Here is a 25,710-nt window from a genome sequence, read left to right on the forward strand (position 1 = left end):
AAAAACAAAACACTCTATATTTTGTGAGGACCAGGTGTTTATGAGGACATTCGGCACAATCCTTTCATTCTGAGGAAATTTTAAGACTTTTGGTCCTCAGACCCCCACACACACACACACACACACACACACACACACAGCATGTGCACAGTGTAGGGTCAATCATCACTCTAGCTACCCCACATAAGTATTAAACATCTGATCAAACTGCAAAAGGTGAAGCCTTTTCTATCAAAGTTCACTCGCTATCTGTTGATCTGATAGCAGCAGTCTGAGGTGAACACTTACAAGCAGCTTTTTATTAGACAGTTTATCTAGGATAACCTGAAAGAAACCACCTTGATGGAACAGGGCCATAAAAACGAACCGTGACAGTCGGCTTGACTTGGCTATGTTTTACAGTTCGTAAAAGGACGTATACAAAACATTAAACATTAACGATGACTAACTTTCCGTGTCAAAATTCCAAGTTAAAAATAGAAAATTTGTCTTTGGTCAGAAAGTTACTGCAATCGAATTAAAATTCATAACTGGGGAAAAAAACTGAAGCAGTCCTCAGCTTGAAATTCCTACTCAGGAAACTCTCCTTAATCCAGAGGTATTCTTTGGTTCTTTCTCTGTTAGATGTCAAGAACCGAGAAAGAACTTGCTGAACTTGAGAATGTCCTGACTTCCTAAGTAGACATTCTGTTGCCTCTTGCTAGTCACAAGTCCAGTAAAGCAGCGACTCTCACCTTTAAATGAGCTCTAAGTAGCTTGATTACCATACAGACATGTTTGTTTGTTAAATCAGTAGCACAGACTATACGGGTCACTGTTTTGTTGAGTCAAGAAAACATCACTCGGTACATTTAGCTGGCTAGCTTGTTGCTAACAAAAGACACACACTTTGTTTATTCCTAATTTGTTGCTCGAATGCATCAAATAAAACTGAAGTTTGTACACAGTAAGGATTTCTAATCCCGTGTTCCTTGTTTGAGACTGGTTCATCTCTGCGTTCCTACCTCATATTGTCTCTGGTTGTTCATAAGCGATCTAAATCTACATCTGGATTTCTGTAAAGTCGCTTTGTGACAATGTGTATTGTTAAACGCGTTTATCAAACGAAACGTTATTGAACCGAACTAGCGCACTAGAGTCATGCTCGCCTGAGTACAAACAATGGAAGACGATCCTGTAGGAATTTTCATTCTTCTGATGCTATGCTAACACCGCTATTTTATGCTAATACAGTCTTTCTCTGCAGGGACAAAATTCCTTAAAGTACAAAGTCAAAGTTTTGTTTTTTCCACTCAGAAGCTTCCACAAAGGATAAATTTGGTGCATGAAAACATGTGACTTGATGCAAGATTTATTCAAATGTCACTTTTTTTAACTTTTAACATAACACTAATCATAAAAATCCGGTCCAGGATTTCAGCATTTATGTGTCTTGTTGATTAAATCGCAGCCAAATAAACTTTTTTCCTCACAAAAACAATAAACGACTCTTTAACGAATCGGAAAAATGTTTATCCTTTCCGCTTGGTTTTAGTTTATTTCCCATGAATGAACTGCATCTGATTGGTAAGATACACAGAGGAAAATACCCATAATGCTCAGCAGGGAAGCTAATAGTATTTACAGCTCTTGAATATCTTTTCCTTTAAAGTTCTAAACAGAAGGTAAAAGAAAACAACAGTGATAAAATCAAAATAAAACTAATACTTAGAGATGACCACCCCTCCCCCGAGTGTGTGTGTGTGTGTGTGTGTTGTTGCATTGTTATCAGCATGCTCAGCCCTAGATCCCAGAGAACAGACAGAAATTTCACTACAACATAGAGGATTCTTACCTTCTCTCATTCACAAGTCCACTCCTCACGAATCAAGAGAGAAAAACAATCCACACACACACACACACACACCACAGGAACTACACACACCCAATCACACACACACTCTCCTAAACTTTTCCTTGTCCCGTTTCTGCACAAAAACCTGAAGCTTCCTGCTCCGAGAAGGTGCACTGAGTGTTAAATCAGCACGCTAATGAACCTCCTGTTCTCTCTCTCTCTTTCTCTCTCTCTCTCTCTCTCTCTCTGAGCATGAGTGTGTGAGTGAGTGTGTGAAAGAGAAGGAGGGGGTTAACGGCTAAAGCTGTTCACACTCATTCACATGCAGATTGCCAAGGAGCTCACACTAATCCAAAAGAGGACTCTTTCTCTTCTCCTCTCCTCCACTCCACACCACACCACTCCTCCCCCACGCCATCCTTTCCTTTCCTTTCCTCTCCTCACATCTATCATACTCCCCTGATGAACACAGAGCCAGAAGAATAAGGAATTGTCCTAGAAAAGCAATGAGTATCAAAACACAATTCCTTTAAAGACCCTTTCAAGTGCATGAAGAACATTCTGGAGAAACGTTTGGATCTTCAAACATCAGCTGGTGATCAGACACAAAGAAATCAGACACTCTGCAGTCTGATTGTTCTGGACACATAAAGAAGGTTCTGTGCTAATGAGCAGAAAGTTTGGACTCACGGTTCTGGTACCGGTTTCTTTACCGGTTTACTTGCTTTTTTATTGATGCTTTTATTTAAATCTTTTACTTGTTTTTTTTTTTTTGTTTTTTTTTACTGTTTTTTTAATTAATTATTAATGCATATATTAATGCATATTTCTTTTTATAAATTATTGTCACAAATTCTTACATTACTAAAAATAATGTAATAAAATTAAATGCTTAACATTTTTATAGATTTTTTTTTATTCTTCCTGCTTTTCATTTTTTTAACGAAGCTTCAAAAACATTATTTAATTTATTATTATATTTTTTTTTCTTCTATTTTCCATAAAAAAAAATTCAATTCACTACAAACCTAGCTAATGCTAGCTGCTAGTCTACTGATTATTTCATACATTTCTGTTCTTAAATAAAAATAATTTAATACATTAGTAAGATCATGATTCGTTTATCATTCAGCTAAATCGACAAGAAACTTTTAGTGGAATAAAATCAGGAACTTTATTAGCATTAGCGTATTAGCATTGTGTTAGCATTAACCAAGAACATGCTAGACATCTGACAAATACTTGCCATTATTTTCAGCCATGATTCACTATTTAGTAGATTTCTGAAAGCTGATTGGACGGTTAGAGAACTCACAGATGCCCCGCCCTTAAAAGTGTAGAGCTCCAGATGTATGAAGATGAGTGTGTGATGTTCTCCATGTTACTTTGGAGATTCAGTAACGAGCCCTGACCAGGCAACGGTGGACCTGTGGGAAAAATCCGGGTCAAGTGTGTGTGTGTGTGTGTGTGTGTGGTGGGGGAGGAGGAAGAGAGAATAAATATCCTGTCGGCTTTTTAACTGCTTTAACATGAGGTTGGTTGATCTGCACAGCTTCAGTAAGAGTTTGCTCGACTTTACACACACAACGTTTTGTGTCTAAACTTATGCAGTCCTTATATGATCTGGAGGAGAGACGACGCCTGAGTGCAGCCATGTAGGGATGCCGGGTTTACCCTATAGCCAGAAGAAGAAGAAGAAGAAGAAGAAGAAGAAGAAGAAGAAGAAGAAGAAGAAGAAGAAGAAGAACGTCCTCTTTCTCCATCTCCTCCTCCTCCTGTTGGTTTTTCAGTAAGGCCCCTGAGACAGAACGCTAGACTTCACGCTGAGACGTAGAAAGGACTTGTCGGAATCATACGTTTTTTTTTGTGGGGCGCACGAGGAATAATAACGACCGCTAAGGCCTTTGTTACACGTAGACGAAAGGAGTGCGACGATTGTGCAACTTTGAGGAAGTGTCGAGTTCTTCGAAAAACACAAGCAAAGATTATTTCATACAAATCCATCGTCATGTAAAAGAAACGAAAAGAAACAGAAGTAGAAGCTGTTTGTTCCTAGCTTAAGTCATATGTGCTGAAGATGTCAGTTTTGCAGGCGCTGTGTGTGTGTGTGTGTGTGTCTGTGTTTGTGTGACCACAGACAGCTCTCTGAGTGTGATGTGGGCCTCTCTCTCTCTCTCTCTCTCTCTCTCTCTCTGATTTTTAACCAATTCAGTGCCACATTGAGCCAGTTGCATTTACTTCCTGTCTTGCAACACAATTTTAACATAATTACAAGTTCTTCTCCAAAGGAATCTCGGTTGCCAGATCAGTACAAATGAAATCACCCTGTCTCGCAAACATTCCAGATTAACACCTTTTATGTCACTGAATAAACGACTGTTTCGCATCTAACAGTGTCACATACTGACCACCGCAACCTACACGCGAGACTCTGAGGACATCTGAAAGTTTGTCTCATAGCAAAAGTGCAGGTATAATCAGAATAAAACAGCCCACTTCTGCTTAATAAGACAGAAACAGTGAACCGGAAAACTGGGAGGGACGAAATGAACAGCGAGTGACCTTATAGTAATATATATATATATATATATATATATATATATATATATATATATATATATATATATATATAATAGTAATAATAATAATTCATCACTATCATCTCTTAAACTGGGTCCTCTGTAGGCTCTAAATGTGATTTCTGCTAAATCTGTTGTTCTGTTAAACTGCACTTGAAATCTAGTGCATTTTTGTATTTACTATTCTAACCTCACACAATTTTTTTTTTCAGGACATCTTCCGCTTTCTAGACAGAATCATGACGCAAATCTGTAGAAATTAAACCGAACTAAAAATGAAAAAGAAAAAACTAATTTCTCTGACAGTAAAGGAACGTCCTCGCTGATGAACCCGTACAAGAGGAAGTTCATGGGTTGGAATTCAGGAACTCCGAAAAACACCAAACTCTGATGTTCTGCTTAAGTGCTGGTGACATTTACACACTCCAGAAACACTGAAAGGCCACAGAGTGAAGCTCGCTTCGTTTGTCGGCTATTTGTGTGTACAAACGCCTCACAGCGCCAACCATCTTAACCACCGGCTCGACCCGAGGGGCAATTAACTAAACTAAAAAAAAATAATAATAATTTATTTAAAAAAATCCCAGACACTTCTTTCAAAAAGTTCAATAAACTTACAGATTCTCAACAGAAAACCTCCCCACTGTGGAAACGCTAAATGTGCGTCGATACAAATCTGTGAAATGAATCTGTACAAAAACAAAACAACAACAACAAAAAAAACGACAGAAAATTTCGCCAATTTACGACAATTTACACAGAAATCTGGTCAAAGTTGAAAATAAGGCACCAAAAACTGACGTTAAAATATTATACACTAATAGTTATTGTACGGATACTGTATTACATTATATTATACATTAATTTTCTACCGCTTATCCGAACTACCTCGGGTCACGGGGAGCCTGTGCCTATCTCAGGCGTCATAGGGCATCAAGGCAGGATACACCCTGGACGGAGTGCCAACCCATCACAGGGCACACACACACACACTCTCATAATCACACACTACGGACAATTTTCCAGAGATGCCAATCAACCTACCATGCATGTCTTTGGACCGGGGGAGGAAACCGGAGTACCCGGAGGAAACCCCCGAGGCACAGGGAGAACATGCAAACTCCACACACACAAGGTGGAGGCGGGAATCGAACCCCCAACCCTGGAGGTGTGAGGCAAACGTGCTAACCACTAAGCCACTAAGCCACCGTGCACCCCCTAATTTCTTTTCTTATAGGTCAGAATTAACTTTTTAAGTGGGAGAAGTAAAAATTAAACGAAACCAAAGACTGAAAATAAGGAGTTGGAACAGTAAGAAGCATGGAGTTCATTCAGCACACAGTCCAAGCAGATGTTCAATTGAATCTCAAGAGAATCTCCAGTCAAAAAAAAAAAAACAAAAAAAAAAAAACGTGTAATTTCCTTCTATTCCAAAAAAGTGAGCCGGAGAAACAACAATGGAGCTAAAGAAAAGTTCAAATGCTCAAACACTGAGAAGTGAAAGTGCTGAAGGAGGAGCGTGGAGTGACGGAGCGCACATGTAGAACTTGTCAAACTCTAGAAGATGTCAACACGCTTTTATATATCGTGTAAAAAAAAGCTCTCGACACGCAAACTTTTCCTGTTTCACAACGTTCAGGCGTTTTTCCAAATTTCCGACATGAGTTCACACAACATGACTCTCCTGCAGCGAATGTAGCTCTGTAATGTCCTCCTAAAGCCTGTGTGTGTGTCTATGTGTGTGTGTGTGTGTGTGTGTGTGTGAGAAGACACGGCGACTCACCCTGTCCAGAGTTAAGAAGAAACTGCTTTTCCTCTCGTCCAGCCCTGCCTTCTGCTTTCTGATAGGTACAATGTCCAACAGGGGGGAAAAAAAGCACAACAACACACACAACACAACACACACCCACTAAACACACCCGATACATGCGCACACACACTGGAGTGTGCACAGACACACACGGACACACACTGACACACACTGTCCGCTCTTTCTCGTACACTGAGATTTTGCTTTCTCTCCGTTTTTTTTTTTTTACAGTAAATGAGTGTGTTAGCTGAGTAATGCCATTTGTCAGGAGAGGAACTGGGGCAGAGCAAAGATCGCGCACACACACACACACACACACCCTCGACCTCTCACTTGTTAAAGGTTCTTTCCTTTAAGTCCTACATGTCCCCCTTTCTGACAGTACAGAGGGTTCTATGAAGTCCCTTTATGACCCTTTTATCATATAAATGTTTCAAGAGCAAAATATTCTTCTTCTAGTTTTCCTTTTTTTTTTCCAAGCATTTGGCCAACATTTAATTTTTTAATCGGTTCTTCAGTCTGTTCCTATGAGTAAATAGTTACAGGTTCTGTACAGATCTCTTCAAATATATTCCCTCTCAGAAAAGTTTACGGTTCTAGATTTACTCCGTATTTATAGAGACTTGAAAACAAAAGCATTAAAGCAGCATTTTTCTGTCAGATTTTTCCGTAAAAGGTTCTGTATAGATCCGAACTAAGGGATCCCCTGTAAGATCAGATCACATAAGTCTTCTAGGTTTAAACCCCCCGCTTTTCTTTAACCCTACTTTCTTAAAGTAATCTATAATATCGGCTAAAGCGTCACATCCCCAGGTCTCATGAGATAAAACTGACCTAAAGCGCTAATGGTTTGCGGCTTTGCTATTTTGACGCGCTATCAGCTAAGCAGGATGCTGAACTTTCCGGAAAGACAAAACACACGCAGTACAGAAGGAAATGGCCTCTTTCGAGCACCGCACAACCTCCATAACCTCCTCATCTGGAGTTTCAGCAACATGTCGCGAGACCTCAACCTACAGTACAGGATCTAAGGGATTCTCTGAGATGGCGGTTTTCCAGGAATCAAATATAGCATTGTCTCGTGGTGACCTCTTCCATCGCAACATCCTGTATCTGATGAACCTTTTTTGTTTGACATTTCTATTTTTAATGATGCTCCTGCACAAAACGTAGGCACAGAGGCTGAAAAGTTCCTGTTTATCCATTTATCCGTACTGCTAGAACACTGTTTATATAGAAGGGAGAAAGATGGCACGGAAAACAATAAGGGTGGGCTTGCGTGATGATGTGATGAAGTTCTGTATAGATTGTAAATCTATCAAGCTAATTAGCTACTTGCTACTAGAAAATCAAATAAGGTAGTTCACTGTTACTTAAAAATTCATTCAAATTTATTAGCAACCTGCTAATAAATCCGTATTAATAATCTTATCATCTTAGCAATTTACTCAAAAAAAAAGCTAATTAAACTATTTCAGAAATGTTCAAGCTAACAAAAATGAAACAAAGAAGTTTTCTAATCAGAGCCAAATAAACGTTTGTCAGTAAAAGTGAACTGATTTATCGTTCTACTATTTTCACCTTGGCTAATATTAGCTAGCTAATGTTTACTTTGTTTATTTCATCATTCACAGTTTAACTTCATAGAACTCTTACATCTGCTCAACCTGAGTTTTTACAGCGACTCGATATTACCTCAGATCGACAAGACGTAACATGCTACATGCTACACTGGCACTCGGTTACACAGGAAGAACAGAAAGCAGCTCATTTTACAGCCTCTTTTATATTCCATTAAGTGAATTCCACTGACACAGATTATGTTTCAAAGTTGGCTCCAGTCAGCGTTAAATATAAACACCAACAAGTCGTGGAATCATTCAAATTATGGGAAATATTATTGATCTGAAAGTGCCAAATTGGCAGCTAGGCCAAGATTCTTTAAACCCTCATGTTTTCCTCTCTAGTTCAGACTTCAGATTAAATCAGGCTTTTAAAAATCAAACGATACAACAAATAAAATCTTTAGAAGTCTTATTTATTTAAACTATACAATACCTTGCATACGTATTTAACTTTTCAACATTTTGCAGAACTGAACTGAAATGAACGGGGATTATACGTCATGAATTCACACCAAATAGCCCATAATATAGTGCATAAGGTTTTAGCACATTTCAAGTGAAACCCCTATATTACATCCTCCAGAAGTCATATAATTATTTGAATAACATCGGCGGTCCAAGAAAGAGCTTGAGAACTTACCGAAACATACGGCATCACAAAGCCCAAGGAGGCAATAAAAAAAAAGTCTGGGATATACATTGATTAAATGATTAACTGAGGGAGCACGGTGGCTTAGTGGTTAGCACGTTCGCCTCACACCTCCAGGGTTGGGGGTTCGATACCCGCCTCCGCCTTGTGTGTGGGGGTTTCCTCCGGGTACTCCGGTTTCCTCCCCCGGTCCAAAGACATGCATGGTAGGTTGATTGGCATCTCTGGAAAATTGTCCGTAGTGTGTGATTGCATGAGTGAATGAGAGTGTGTGTGTGTGCCCTGCGATGGGTTGGCACTCTGTCCAGGGTGTATCCTGCCTTGATGCCCGATGACGCCTGAGATAGGCACAAGCTCCCCGTGACCCGAGGTAGTTCGGATAAGCGGTAGAAGATGAATGAATGAATGAAAAAAGTGATTAACTGATGCAAGGAGCATTATTCAAGGGGCCATGAGTAACTCTGTACATGACGCTACCACCACCATGCTTCATAAATCACAATCAAGTCAATTTCACTTTGGATTGGATTGTGGGGATTTATGAAGTTAATGCAGGCACTGATTGTAATATTTATGCTTGAAACCTACAAAACTATATATTTATATATCCACAGGACATGTGACAACTGCCAGATTGTGTGAATTGTATTTCTGGACTCTAATAGCAGAGACAATCTATATTTAAAAACTCCTATAAAGTCTTGTGTGGGAATTTGTATTCTTAGCAGGTTTCAACATGTAAACATGGCTGAGCAGGTCAGGACACATGTATCAGTATGTTCCCTGTAATCATAAAAGCAGAGGATGAGATTGATTGGTTGAGCTGCCTGGAGTAATTAACGAACAAGCCGAACACACAAAACCACTTTGTCTAACAAATACATTTCCAGGGTGATAACCTTTCCACAACATTTTCCTAAAACATTGCATAAACGTTTGTTTTTTTCCCCAGTTCAAATCGATAGGGTTTTTTTCAGCCAGCAAAAACAAACTACGGAAAACGTGAACACAACCCTGCGTGACTCAGATGGACGACAGCCCGAGCCATCTGCTGTACATTTCCAGTCAAAGTCCTGAAACGGCGCTAAAAGGAACCTCTGTATTCTGGGAGCAGCGATTGGACCCTAGGGTGTTCCCCCGTCTCCAATGTCCATGTCTTCTGACCCCCATTAACAACAAAAGTAGCCGTGATCCTATGCTAATGTGGGGAAAAAAACTTTTACGCATCATATGGGTTGCTAGATCAGCGTTTCCCTTTTCACCCACCCTTGTTCCCTGATGAGTGGGGGCTTGTGTAAGGGTCAATCGGGATCAGCCTCCTGGCGGGATCAAACAGGAGACTGGGGGACCAACAGGGGGATTTTTTGGCGGAGACAAAAAAAAGTTTTACTCACTACATTAAAAGAAAAAACATTTTACTCACAGTTTCAATCATCATTATATTATATCTAAATAATCAAGATGACTGTCGCCTTAAGATGTCACAACATTTTGTATTTTCGTACACTTAGCGATTCACCTAGTTCAAATCATTCTAGCTTACATTTCAGAGTTTAACAATGAACCTGTTGTTTGTTTGCTTTAGCCGCTGTTTTCGTACGTTTCTTAGTTAACAATTTATCATCGTTCAAATTATACACATTTTTTTTGGTCAAGAGAAATTTGCCGAGGGGACGAAGCGTAAGTGATAACTGGAGATGTTTCATGAACATTCCATAACAATACATGTAACTGTGGATGGATACGTGCTGTTAAATAATGTTGTGCTATAAATAATTAACATCATTTCATTCACTTCTCAAGTTCTCGTCATTCAGGCCTGTTAAATTTTATCCTCCTATCAAATAATACATAATAAGATGATACACAAAGAAACTGCATACTGATAATTAGATATTAACTTCATATATCTCAATGAAAGGAAAAAAAAACTGTTTTCCTCAAGCGTGTTAATGAACTCGCTCGCTGCCCCCTAGTGGTGAATAAGACCACTGACACGAATGTTGTGATATTCGTCACACAAACATTGTTTAGGCACATCTGCTGTGTGACCTGCGTTTCCTGAGCTTTATGCACTTCAGTGGAGAAAATACGACGGACAAGACAAGCTGCAGCTAAGCAAACAGCGCATAGGGTTAAAGGAATGTCTATGTGTTAAAATGATATCGTTTGGATTTACTGTGGCATTGTGGGAATTCAGCAATGGACAATATATTACACTATGCTTCCAGATATCATTATAAAATGACAAAAATATGTAAATAGTATGCTTTTATAAATAGAATGTAATGAATGAAAACAGTTACTGATAATATTTGCTGTAAAATATTTAATAGTGCTCATAAGACACAGTCGTTAACATTCATGTGCATCAGCTGGCACAACAGTTGCTTTTATTACAACATTCTTGTGTCAGACTGACATAACGGCTCGTTTAAGTTGTTGACCTACGTATGGTTGTGTTATGACACTTTTCCGGGTGACGGTATATTTGAACATCATGACATACCAATTGACTCTATTATGTCAGGGTCACAGGGTCAGTTGTGGGGTGTCAGGAAAACCATCAAAAACATGCTCACTCTAATTTAAGGGTCGGGGGAATGGAAAATGCTCTCAAATGCTCTACTCTACTCTACTTCTAAAGCCCTATTTGGACGGGATTAGTTTTATGTGGGGACGTGGGGCAAAGTAATTATTACCAGAGCTTCTCTGTGATTTTAGTCCCGTCCGAATGTGCCATCTCGGTAATCATTACGGACAATGTCAGTAAAGATTACGGCGACTTTTACCTTCTGTAAAAGGTCCTGAAAAATTACCTCAGGTAATACTAATCCCGTCCGAATAGACCCGCTGTAAATATGTACGGTAAAATTCCGTCATTTCCTGTTTAAAAGTTTTGCAAGCATGGAGGCGCCATGTTGTCTGTTTGCGCACGTGACAACAGGAAGCAACGTCATACGCACATGACGACAAGGAGGTTACTGTAGTGCGTAAAGCGAGTTACCCCTCCCACTTCTGCTAGTTTTACTGAGATGTCTTGTCCCGTGCGAATTGGCCAATTAATATTACAGACGTCCTCATTTAAAATTGCATTACTCCACGTCCCCACGTAAAACTAATCCCGTCCGAATAGGGCTTAAGTGTCCCTTTTATGTCCAAATCATCCCAAAACAAGAAACATCAAACTATTCCTATTGGATCTGGTCCATCATAAACAAATCTTATCAAGTCAACATCATCCCAAATGATCCCTTTCAAGTTTGAGTCATCCAAAAATATCCCTATGAAGTCCAAGTTGCATACCATCTCCATCAAGTTCAAGACATCTCAAAACATCTCTACTGGGTCAATGGCAGCCTATCACAGGTGACCCTATTGACCCAAATCATCCCAAACATTTTCTATTACTTTGGTCAAGCCCACCCATATTATCCCCAACTCTCCACTCTGGGTTGAAGTCATCTCAGATGATCTCTATTGGGCCCTAAACCATCTCTGTTGGTTCTGAAGTATTGCAGATCTTCCATAATTATGCTTAACCCTGATTCCAAGTTATTCCCTATTGCATTCAAAGAATTCCAAAACAGCTGTTGGAACCAAGCCATTCTAAACTACATCTTCTGGGTACAAATAATCCTAAACTGTACTCTCTCAGTCCAAGATGTACCGAACCATCAATATTGGCTTGAGGGTCATTCTAAACTCCCACTAATTATTTTAAGGCATTCTAACCTATCTTTTTAGAATCATCCCAAATTATCCCTATTGGTGCCACAATGCTTTAATTATTTGGTGCTTGTAACATTCCAAGATATTACTGGTACTGTCCAGATTTTATTTTTCAGGAAATATTTTACCCAGAACAAATCCTAAAAAATGGCAAAACTGCAGAAATTAGATTCCACAAGTTAACAATTTCTTGCCTATAAGTGTAACATTAGCTGAAATTGGGAGATGCTTGCCAGATTGGGTTTGTTGTTCTGGTTACTTTTCCAGCCTGGAGCAGCTTCTCAGCTAGGTGATAAAGCCAAGCTGCCATTCATGTCTTGGCCCAATATGTTGATAATTCCCATTCCTCAGGAAGTTGTATGGAACTTGATACTACCAAAGCAAAAGGCGCCGTTCCTTTCTGACAATCTTCCAAGGAAAGAAATGCACACCTTTATCTGCACAGTAGAATCTTCAACTGAAGGGAAGCAGCTCTGAATTGAATTCAACACGGGAAGCGTTTTTAAGTGAGGAATTGACTTATGTTTGAAAGAGCAGGAGGATCGTCGGAAATATACGGCGTTCCCAGAGTCACACAGACTCACATACCAGCTATGTTTGCACAAGGTGGTCCACCATGGTCAGTGGGTCAAATGCATTTAGCAGCTTTTCTTCCTAAAGCTAATCTTTACTTGTGTTCTGTTTCAAAACAGCAACCTCATGCATTACAAGGTTTTATGAAAAGGCCATAAAAACTTACAAAAGAAAAACCGGGCATTGTTTTTAAAGCCCAATTAAACGCAAGTTTGGCAAATATAAGGGTTGAACTTTTATGAGCTATTAACATTTAATGAAATAAAATACATTATGAGCAATCTGATGGTGATTAACCTAAAAGCAAATGACATTAATACGACTTACATTGGAGGACATAACTGTTTCCTATTCGGAACAGATTTCTTCCCACAAAGTGGACAAAACAGCCTCATCCTAATTCTGTTTCCATGCAGGAGTGACTAATTGGTCAAGGACCCATGGAGCTGGAGCCTTCCTTCCCTAAAAACAATAACAGGATCCCACCACCAGATGCATGGAGAACGCCAAGCACCCCCCAACCTCCGGACCCTCCTTCCTTCTTTTTGGTCAAAATATCCAGTTTCAACAGCCTCGCACTCACACCACTCCCTCTTTCCAAACACAAAGCAGGAGAAAATAAATCGCCATCATCAGCCTGGGGCTGATTCCTTATCTTATCACATGTTGCTCCTTCTCTCGTCTTCGGTACCCTTCTTATCTGCCTGCAGGAGGGCACCTGAATTGGAAAGGGAGTATCAAAGGTGCTGTGAAGGCTCGATTAATCTTCCTGTGAAATGAGCATTAGCTTCATCGCTTGTTTCTAAACCCAGAGAAAGAAGTTCTTTATACTAGAGCCTTCATCTGATTAGAAATCATTTACACCCACAAAAACAGGGTTAGCATAGCTTGCACAGTTGCCATTAATAAAGTATGCTAATGAGACAGGAAATCTTCCAAGTCCAGGGTTTAAACAAAGGGGCTGTGCCTTTTTACTCACAGGGTTTTAATCCTGTGGTAAAACTCTGTATAGAAAGGCACAAGCAGGGGAGTATTTACCTCAGCAACATTCAATAAAAACAGCTTATTTTTCCAGCTTCACTACTGGCAAGTATGAATGTATGTGATTCAGTCATGAAAGAGCATTTTTGTTCACAGTTATCATGTTCTATGAATGATAATTATACTAAGTGGGATTAAATGGGTAAATGTTTGATTTGTTTTGCATATACAATGTGGTAACTGTCTTAGCTGCAGCTCCTTGCAACGTTGGTGTAAACCGGCGAGCAAAAATAATCTGATCAAAGAGGTGGAGCTTTTCCATCCACTCATACTGAGATCCTTCATCTGCTACCACTACCTGATGGTGCTCACCCGCAGTACTAGATTATCTATTGATATGCGCCTGGAAATAGAAAGAAAGGAAGAAAAACGGTGTGTTTGTTTATCGTTCACATTTTACGGTGAGGTAAATTATGGTGCAAATAATCTAGACTAGTTTAGTTATGTTATCTTCCAGTTAGTCCTTTTTGTTTATTAGTTTACCATGTTAGGTTTCACTCTAGATTAGCATTAAGTCGGTGCTTTCAGAAGAAAAATCTGCACTCTATACATATTATAGCTTTTCAACAATCAAATTCAAACAATTGACAGATTTTCCACTAGATTAACTTTCGCTCACTAGGTTACTTTCAATTTACTTTAACTACACTCACTACTTTACCTTTCACTATATTACGTATTACTCACTACTTTAACTTTCATGTGCAAGATTATCATTCAGTCTCTAGTTCATAATTCACTCAGTAGTTTAGTTTACAGTTTCCAGATTACTTTTCCCCCACTAGATTACTGTTCATTCACTAGATTACCTTTCAACCACTAGACTACGGTTTATTCACTAGATTGCTTTTTACTTCCCAGATTACCTTGCACTCACACACTATATTACCTTCCACTTAGTAGATTAGCTTCCACTCACTATTACCTTTCTCCCACTAGATTACCTTCCACTCATCCACTAGATTACATTCCACTCACTGGATTACCTTTCACCCAATAGATTACTGTTTATTACCTTGCACTTACACACTATACTTCCACTCACCCATTATATTACCTTCCACTCGCTAGATTACCTTTCTTCCTCTAGATTACCTTCCAGTCACTAGATTACCTTTCTTCCTCTAGATTACCTTCCAGTCACTAGATTACTTTTCACCCACTATATTACTGTTTATTACCTTGCACTCACCCATTATATTACCTTCCACTTACAATCTTACCTTCCACTCACTATCTTACCTTTCTCCCACTAGATTACCTTCCACTCGCCCACTATATTAACTTCCACTCGCTAGATTACCTTTCTTCCTCTAGATTACCTTCCACTCACTAGATTACCTTTCACCCAATAGGTTACCTTGCACTTACACACTATACTACCTTCCACTCACCCATTATATTACCTTCCACTCGCTAGATTACCTTCCAGTCACTAGATTACCTTTCTTCCTCTAGATTACCTTCCAGTCACTAGATTACCTTCCAGTCACTAGATTACCTTTCTCCTACTAGATTACCTTCCAGTCACTAGATTACTTTTCACCCACTATATTACTGTTTATTACCTTGCACTCACCCACTATATTACCTTCCACTTACTATCTTACCTTTCACTCACTATCTTAGCTTTCTCCCACTAGATTACCTTCCACTCACCCACTAGATTACCTTCCACTCACCCAATAGATTACCTTCCACTCACCCACTAGAGTACCTTCCACACACTAGATTACCTTTCACCCAATAGATTACTGTTTATTACCTTGCACTTACACACTATACTACCTTCCACTCACCCATTATATTACCTTCCACTCGCTAGATTACCTTTCTTCCTCTAGATTACCTTCTAGTCATTAGATTACCTTTCTCCTACTAGATTACCTTCCAGTCACTACATTACTTTTCACCCACTATATTACTGTTTATTACCTTGCACTCACCCACTATATTACCTTCCACTTACAATCTTACCTTCCACTCACTATCTTACCTTTCTCCCAATAGATTACCTTCCACTCACCCACTAGATTACCTTCCACTCACCCACTAGATTATTATTAATATTTATTATATTTCACTTGCTTTCTTAGTGTTTGATTGGTAGATTATTTGTACCCCCTTCATTAGCTGCATCATTAAAAAACTCACTATATGGATAAAAGTCTATTCTGCTGCTTTCTCACGCAGTCCATTTCCTCAGGAAGTGCTCAGTCAGCTGTGTACACACACACTCCTTCCACACGTGTCTTAACATTAAAGGTCCAGCTTATCGTTTAATGTTTATACCCTTGGCAGGGTTTTTAATAGCTTTCCAAGCTGGGGAAATACACATCCTCATTAAAGTACATGTGTTTCCTTCCTTTCAGGGAGATCCCCATCCAGCACAAAGCCGAGCATCATAAACACTCGGACTCACAAACAGATGTCAGTTTTGACTGGATCAGGCTGTTGGATAGAGGATAAGAGTTAATAAATGGAGGTGAAAGACTGTAAATGACACACAGGCAGTCCACCCGTGATGTCGTCTGATACTGTTTTATTAGCTCAGAGGCCACGTCGTACAAAGACACGATTGTTTGCAAATAAACCATATAAAAAGCTTCTGTAATAGGATTTCGGAGTTCAGCTGCCGCCCAGGAAAAGTCTTCTTTTTTCATTCCATGTAGCACAATACAATAAGTGTGTGTGAGTGTGTGTGTGTTTGAGACAGCTGCAGCAATGTGGGAAGTGACGAGCTGTGTGTTTCTGTGCCGTAACTCGATATATCTGCTGGAATCTCAAAACTCATTAAATCTCATCGCCGGCGGCAGAAATCAGCTCATAAAAAGTGTAAGTACATCGTCTTTAGGAAATTGTGTCAAATCCGCCGTGTGTGTTCTGGGCAAGGTTTGTCAAGCACATAAAGAAATCAAAAATATTGAAAGAAACAAAAAAGATTCAAGGTGCTAAAGGTTCAACCGAAACGGATTATTTTCAACGTCAGCAGAGACGCACTGTATTTTTGGGGCGGGGCAAGCACTACTGTCCGCTGCTGATTGGTTATGCAAACCGAATCACACCGAACATGTTATGTCATGTGATGTCAATTTAATTCTTGAATAAAATATATTCATTGAATAATATTGTTATTGTTAATAATAATATGTTCATTCATTCACACATTTTCTACCGCTTATCCGAACTACCTTGGGTCACGGGGAGCCTGTGCCTATCTCAGGCGTCATCGGGCATCAAGGCAGGATACACCCTGGACGGAGTGCCAACCCATCACAGGGCACACACACACACTCTCATTCACTCACACAATCACACACTACGGACAATTTTCCAGAGATGCCAATCAACCTACCATGCATGTCTTTGGACCGGGGGAGGAAACCGGAGTACCCGGAGGAAACCCCCGAGGCACGGGGAGAACATGCAAACTCCACACACACAAGGCGGAGGCGGGAATCGAACCCCCAACCCTGGAGGTGTGAGGCGAACGTGCTAACCACTAAGCCACCGTGCCCCCAATAATATGTTTGCTTTTATTATTACATTTTTTTCCTGATACTTTTATTGTAACAATCTTGCAATTATTCTTATTTATAATTTTTAAAATATGTTTTTTTGTAATATACATTACATCAATATCCTGAACTTTTATTTATATGAAAATTTTATTTTATAATTAATAGTTTATTAATCAAAACCAATTTTCTGATAGAACTCAGTGCATTGTGGGATATTATGTTGCAAAACATATGCGGTAACAGAAGCACTTACTGGATCTTGACCCTAAATAAATGATGTTCTCATGGTTTTTGGTCCAGAAGAAAATGTTTTGCTGTCTTTTTTGTTGGTTCCTGTTTTGGGTTTTGTGCTCTGGAAAAACTCCCTTGGATAAAAATTTAAACATCATGAATTTAAGATCTGGGCTACAAGCAGATGGCAGGCTTTTAACTGTTCAAAAACAAAACATGATCTTCAACCTTGCTACAACATTGTAAAGAACCTCAGTCTTGGACACTGACGTGATCTCATAATGTTTACAGGAAGAAGACGCTGAACGTATACCAAAAGCACACATTTCCTGCTTTACAGCTGGGCCACGTAGCATCCTTCTTGTCAAACAACGCATCACACCTCTCTGATTAGCCCCGAGCCGCTTTGAACCGTCGCTATGAGAAGAAACTTCAGTGTTTATTGTTTCCTGTTTATTAAGATATGGTGCCTTTGAGGCTAATAGAGACTCAGGAAGAATGTCAAGTAGCTTAAATGACGGGGCCTGAAAGATAAGCGCTTTTGCGTTTGGAGGATAAACAGTCCGTCCACAGAGTTCGACCGTCACCCTGCAGCTGCCATTTCTGTTTAGACTTTTACGTTAGCACGAATCTAAACTGCAGCAGAGTTCATTTATCAACGTCATGATAATTAAGATAACCTTCTTTCACAAAGGGCAGGGAAAAACTGCGGGCAAGTAGAAACGCCCGAGAAGACCGGGACAAAAGACCAGACTTCAATGAGAAAGGAAGCTAAATGATTGTGAAGAAAGTTCACTATGTTGTTTGTGTTTTCAGACTCACTGTACTGCCAAAACAATGAGCGCATTGTTGTTTTGGGTCACTTCCTTCAGGAAGAGCAAATGTCAAGCGCCGACTAGCACGCGGCACCTACAGTCGGTGTGTCATTCCAGAGGAATGGCGCTACGTGCTGTGACGTGGTGGATGCACTTATCCAGTTAGTGCTAAGTGCGTTCTCTGATTACAGTGTCTGGGGGTGTGATGACATTTGTGACGCCCAACTTGAGCCCATCAACCGGGCCTTGATGTAATGAGATGTAAACTTTCTGCTCTGAGGAAGTGCTGAAGCTTCCATTGAAAATGGTCAAACTGGAGCACAAGGATTAGCCACAAAAATAGGAAGATGGTGTTACAGGTTCATGAGGAAGATGAACTGCTCCGCTTCCTACTGTTTAGTTAGCAAACTAACTTGTTTAGTTGTTGCAGCTTCATGTTCTATGAGATTTATTTAACAGCCAGGCAAAAGAAAAAAATTAATCAATAAAAACAATAAAACAAATCAGCATAACAACAGAGATTTGTTCCATTACCAACATTAACAAATTTCTCGAGCTAGCTAAACAGATTAGCACGCCATTTCTGCTCGGTCCTGCCTCAATCTCCTGTAATAATTGTTTACAACTTTGTTTTTTATGTGTTTGTTTTTTGTGGGTGTGGCCTGTCCATTGTTGGGTTTTTTTCGGCACCAATCTTTAGTTATGTTGGCTTTGTAGAAGCCAACATTCTGTTTTCCTATTTAAGCTTAGACAAAAATATATAAAATTTAATGCGGCCTAGAGCTTTCGAGCCACATGCACCAAATTCGGATATGTTGTAGACCCTAGTCTGAAGTTTGTTGCTGTTACTTTTCTAAGTGATCCGAGTACCGGTACTTCCGGTACCGGGTCTCAAATTGTCCTTTTTTCCCATAGACTCCCATTATAAACGTTAGAGGTTTATAACTCGGCAAGCTTTCGAACTATCTACACCAAACTTGGCCAGCTCCTTAAAGGTGATACTCTGAACAAACTTTTAAATTGGTGTACCGACTGGCCTTTCGGTTGTGCCACAGCCCCCCCCCAAAATATGCAAAATTAAAAAAACTTTTTGCAACATGGACATGTGACATATCAAAACACTCAGAACAATGAGGGGAACTACCTCAGGAGTATTCTGATGACGTCACATGCTCGTCTCCACTTGCCTCCAAATGTTTTGGCACCCTATCTTTCTGTCCACTTGCCTCCAAAAGTAACACTGACCCTTATGTCCACTCGCCTCCAAAAAGCACCGGCCTTTGCGAATACTTGCCTCATCAAAAAACATCAAAGTTTGTCGTGACGAACTTTACAAATCTAGTTCAAAATGAAATTTTCTTCAGTAAACAAAAATTTCTCGCAAAAACTAATTTTGAGTTTGTTTTCAAAAACTAAACTGCTGTTTTTTTAGGTCATTTCAATTATTTTTTAGGTCATATTCAATTTAAATTCAATTATTTCAATTTAGGTCATTTCAATTATATATTGAGCCCTTTTAACAATCAACATTTTCACAAAGCAGGTTCAAGAAGTTCAGGGTATAAATGATCAATTTTATAAATTTCAAATTGAAATTCATCCCTAATGAGTAAACAATAAGCAAGGATGGAAACAAATCATTGTGTGATCATTGGAAACAAAACCAAATCGTTCTTTTTTATGAACATCGACATTCCAAATGATCACCTGAGTCCCGAGTCCTGACAGAATCCTGAGATGGAATTTGGAATATTTATGGCGTACCGCAATAAATTCTTTGTCACCTTGTTGATATTCCTCACCTGAGTATAGATTTGTGAATGAAGTAGCTGTTGAACTGGAGGGTTATAAATCCACGGCAGAAACGAGCTTTGGCTTGCACTAGATCATAAACTCCAGACCATAAGGCGTATACACACACACACACACACACACACACACACACACACACACACACACACACACGCACGCACACGGCCCTGCTACGTTCTAGCACAGGAACGACGTGGACGGATCAGGAAAACGCTGCAGGCAGAAAAAAAAAAACAGCAGCAGAAGCACACATTAACGCTGAGGTGCTGTAAATCATAAGCTGAGCTCCAGCACCTGAACGATGAGCTCATCGCTGTCACATGTTTCCAACGAACCTATTAATCCACTATTACCACTCGTTTTGTGCACTAATTTGATTGGCTGCTTCCATCCAGTCTACTACGGCCACAGGAGAGTCTTCCGTTATCAAGTAGTTTTTATTTACGTGCATTCTGGATTCTGATTGGTGGAGAAAATGTAAATGGTTTCCATAGTAACTGCTTGTTCACAAGGACGTGTTCGTCAGACGGTAAACGTAATCTCAAAACGGATCAAAAAAAAATTTATATTTTGACAGTAATTTATGTGAGGAGTGTCAGCGCCGTGCAGAGTGATTTTGATTTGTCCGGCAGTCGACTGATGGCAGCTTCTGACCAATCAGAATCAAGAATTCAACTAGCAGTATTTTGAGGAGTATTTTTTGGTGATTGCTGTAGTCAAAAATGTGCTTGGGCTGAATTTGTGTTGTGATGACATCTCATGAAACACCGACATTTACCTTGACAGCATTTGGCAGACATCCTTATCCACTTACCTTTTTATTTCCTCTTTTACAACTGAGGGTGAAGGGCCTTGCTCAGGGGTCCTAGCAGTGGCAGCTTGGTGGACTTGAGATTTGAACTCACAACCTTGTGATCGTTAGCCCAACACCTTAACCACTAAGCTACCCCATCCCCGACGTCCTGATGTTTGATCTTAAATCTAAAAAAATCTCCATAAATTAAGCCACACTTACACCAGGATAACGTTAGCTGTTCCTCTCTCTCTCTCTCTCTCTCTCTCTTCCTGACTTTAACCACAGACCTCTCTTTTATTTCCTCAGATGATCTACACTGTACTTTCTGCTCAAGATTCCCTCAATGCCGAGTCCGTGACTTAGGCGCAACGTGTGCGTAAATAATAGCACTCTTAAGCCCACTTGGCATGCGTTTACTTAGGAATGGCTCCAATTTCAACAAACCTCTCGGAAAAAAAAATGCGCACCGAAAGTCAGCTGCAGCAGAAAGAGACAGCTTCAGTGTTCACAAAGACCTTCACTTATGAAAGACCCGTCTGCTTAAGAGAAGCTTTTCAGCCTGAACGCGACTCGCATACATCCCTCTCAGGCAGGAAACGTCTTCCATCCAAAATTAATTAATCCAGTCAAATTGTCACATTTTTCATTACCCGTCAAGGCTTGGAAGAATTCAGGCCCCGGGGGACAGATTTGAGTTAAAGGCTTTTGGGTTTTGTCTCTGGTGGTTTGTAATACGCGATATCCTGATCAAAGAACGCCACATCTGACGTGCTACACAGCCGAATTGTTTCCACAACAAAAAAAACAGCATGTTGATGAGGTCGGGAAACACACCAGAGCTGACAGCAGTCCAAAAATACGCATTAAAATAAGTGTTAAACTGACGACATGTCAAAAAGTGTCAGAAAGCCTGGAAAACTGATTTATAGTCTTTAACTATATCTTCTAACAATATTTAATGTGTTTTAATTAGAAAAATTCTAATTACTTCCAGCTTCACCTTTGACACTAATACTGGAGACTCCTTCCATAAATTTTAAATAATAATTTTGTGTGTGTGTGTGTGTGTGTTTTTTTTGTTTGTTTTTAGTTGAGAAAAACGAGAGCTGTTGACATAGAAACTCTTTCCTGAAGACACCAACCCCATTTTTTTTTTTGGCTTCTGGGAAAAAGAGTTAAAGTAAACAAAGACAAAATGGAAGCCGTTACCCTACAAACCCTTTTACCCCCAGCGTCCCCCACCCACAAATCCGGCGACACGAGGTCACAGAACCGCAATGTCATTCCTCTTTTGTCCCAACCCGCACTCTTTTTCCTTTTCTCCTTTAACACAAAATTCCGCTTGTGCAACCGGCATTGTTTTTTTTTTTTTGTTGCTTTAATACGCAGCAGGCAGACGATGGAATAATAATGACACAAACAAGAATTTATTTTCCATGGAAAAACCAAGAAAACTAACGCCAGATCCATCACATAACCACAAACCGTAGTTTTATTGCGCCTGAGGATGATTAAGAGTCGGAAGACGCCGCGTGAAGTGTGATCGTCGCTCGTCTCTCGCCTATTCACCGTACTTTCCACTGCAAGAACATTACAAGAGGTCAAATGTGACCCACGGGGATGTTCTTCCCTCTTTTCTTTTCTCTCTCTCTTGTTCCCTTTTGTGTTAATCCTCACTCACGTATGATGATTTAATGCAGCCATCCTCAAATTGGATTTATGTTAAATCTTCACTTGACCAAAAGGTCATATCTAGGACAAAATCGAGTTGTTTTTTTTAAAGTGTAAAGAAAAAGACCAACATACAGATTTTCACCTGTTGCTGAGGTAATGCAAAAAAGTGTGTTTTATACCTTTAAATGTCTTTTAGTGTAAAGCTTTAAAGTTGAACCTCCTGGTCCAAATTATATTAAACCTATAAAAACATAATGAAGCTACAAAAATAAGTACCAAATGGCTTTTATTTTAGAGAGTGTGTGAAATTTTAATTAGGTTCATGTTAGGTTTGGGGCAAATTTACGGGTTGTTTAGAAAAACATTAGAAACTAGAAAGCTTGTACAATATTTTTCAGAGATTTGGATGTTTCCTATCTGAATTCACCTAATCGTTGGAAACTCTGCACTAAATGGATGTTTACATTAAGTTTTCTTAATTTTCTTACACAGAAAGCACGTTTTTTTTTTGTTCACATTCTAAACAAATATGCTAAACAAGCCACACCCACCAGTGCAAATCCTTAATAAAATACAGGTAATTAGCATGCGAATGACACCAAGGCCCAAGTATAGTCCTCCGATTCCATCCTGTACATTCCTTACCATTTCCTAATCTTATACCCTCAGGTTAGAGAACATCAACCGCTTCTGGAGAGAAGAATCGGTGAAATGAGACTCGCAAACAAACCGGCGTAGACACCGCTGATAAGATTGCATTCGTTTGCTAACGCTGTCTTATCGGCCGAGGAAACACATTGCTCCGAAGCCAGCAGTGGAAACGGCACCACTAACAGGACGGAGAACAACTCCCTGTCGATCGGAGCTCTAGCTCAGCCACGCTGCTGGATTTGAATCCATGAGCTTCCCAATTAGAAAAAAACTAACAGGGCTCTCTTTAAGATGCTAACAGAAGCTCCTTCAGACTTTCTGTAAGCTAAGCTGGAGGGGGATAATAGAGGAGAGGCCTCAAACATCTGCTAGGGAAGAATTTATTCTTTAAATCACTGTCATTAAACGCAAAATAAATTGCGCCACATAAGCGAGCAAAGAGCCCGCAGACAAGTGGGGACATGATGTTCGAAAGAAAGAAAGAAAGAAAGAAAGAAAGAAAGAAAGAAAGAAAGAAATTACTTTTTAGATGTTTTATGTATGCTTTTGATGAATGGACCAGACTCAACCCCTGGATTTACACACATGCTAAACGCTAATCTAGGGAGCTATTTTACTCACAATACTGTATATACTGGTGTTTTTCAGTTAATCCTGATTTTTCTATTTTTTAGGTACAAAAATTGTCAACTAATCCTAATGTGCTAGCGAGACAACCTCCTGTATTTGGTCAGAAAATACAGATTTTTATGCGTGTGTTTAATCCGCCAAATTTGTAGATTTTACGAATGTTGTAACAAAGTCATAGCAATTCATAAGTTTTATCTCGAGGCAATAAAAATTAGCTGTGCAGTTAATTAGGTAATTAGTTCATGAATCACCACAGTCACATTTGATGCTTAAAAGTATAAAAGCTTGTGAATTGCTTACTATTAAAGTTATCATAGGTCAATGTTGTCATTCACAGGGACTTGTATAGAGGATGTGTGTAATCGTCGGAGACTTACGAAGGAGTCTCCAGCGGTAATGCTTTGTACCTAGCAAATGATCGAATTCTGTGGTAGGTTTAATGGTATATCTCTCTGTTTAAGAAAGGAAGGGGAGGAAAGCCCTTTGGCTAGTTCTTGTTTTTATCCCTTTTTTATTAGGAAGCAAAATACCTTTGAGTCAGAGGAAGTCAGAGCAAAACAACAATTTAGGAAGGGTAACATGAATTAGCAAGACATTATGGTCGATCGTAAGGGCTTGTCCGTAACAACGCAGTATCTCCTTAAACATAAGTGGAGCCTCTTTGAAATGAAGTGCTTTCTGTTTGAAGTTCTCTGAAATGCAATTAGTTATACAGTATTAGCAGGTGTAACTGGATCTGCCCCTTATTGTCAGAGAGCAAGAGAGTGGGATAGTAATTATCAGAGCATGTATTAAGAGGGAGTCCATCATCATTCTGGGGTTTGAGAAGCTGTTTCAGGATTTCCACAGACCTCCGCATGACAACACCGCATGACAGAGCAGATAAATGCCCTGGCTCAGAGTTTACACAGTGTCAGGTTTTGAATGATCTGTTTTTCCATGTTATCACAGGAAGTTGAGGAACATCACCACATGCTGCTAAACAATGGGTGCAAGCGATTATATTTAAAATATAAATCAAGTCATGGAAAAACAAGATGTGGCATTTTCCCGTTGGCGCACCAGAACATCTGTTAGCGTTGCGTGCCCAAATATTTAAGCAGAAGAGGAAACCCAAAGATACCACACTCGGGATAACACTTGACCCACGGAATGTGGTACACATCAATGACATCTGAGATCTTTGGAGTCGGAACAAGAATATATTCACCGTAGCCTTACCGCGATCCAGGGAGCGGTTTTCCGAGTAGGGTCTAAACCCCCTCCTCTTACCTTAGTTTGAACATGCTAAATAAAAAAAAAACTGCTGCTTTAATGTAAGTCTAATCCGAACATCTATCCGATGTTGTAGGATAAACTGCACATGGAGGATCTGGGGCCACTAAACATAGCGCCAGGCATTTGTACAGATTCAGGAAAACACCCCGTTCCTCCCATTCCAGGAAGGGAGGAGGGAGGGGGCAAACAAACTGGGAAAGGAAAACACATACCATGTGGGAAAGAAGTACGTTTCCTCCTCGGCCCCAGTCAAATGATCTTGCATCCTTTGCTACCCTCCCAATTCTCATTGTCTAATCCCATTTTCAACAAACCTCGGGCAAAACCAAACCACCCACGCATGCTGTTCTGGTTCTAGATAACCCCAGCAAGCTCTGAACACCGCATTTATTAATGCTAACTTTGCTTTTTTCCAAGTTTCACGATGCAGCTCTTTGTTAGCACATATTGTTTCCATCA

General features: G+C 39.8%; 1 protein-coding gene across 3 annotated transcripts in view; it reads right to left on the reverse strand.

The window, feature by feature from the left end:
- Nucleotides 1-25,710, reverse strand: part of septin12 (septin 12) — a 54,716-nt gene that overhangs the window by 19,569 nt on the left and 9,437 nt on the right. Inside the window, exon 1 of one of the 3 annotated variants that reach the window (XM_060892537.1) lies at nt 6,197-6,402. The exons of 1 other annotated variant lie outside the window; for it this stretch is intronic. In XM_060892537.1, coding sequence (XP_060748520.1) covers nt 6,197-6,341 — 145 coding nt within the window. In that variant the 5' untranslated portion in view covers nt 6,342-6,402. Of the gene's footprint in view, nt 1-1,834; nt 1,982-6,196; nt 6,403-25,710 lie in introns of those variants that run through there. One more of the 3 variants, XM_060892539.1, reaches the window with a different exon arrangement.

This window comes from Tachysurus vachellii, chromosome 18, assembly GCF_030014155.1.
Source record: "Tachysurus vachellii isolate PV-2020 chromosome 18, HZAU_Pvac_v1, whole genome shotgun sequence".
In the NCBI taxonomy this organism is placed as follows: domain Eukaryota; kingdom Metazoa; phylum Chordata; class Actinopteri; order Siluriformes; family Bagridae; genus Tachysurus; species Tachysurus vachellii.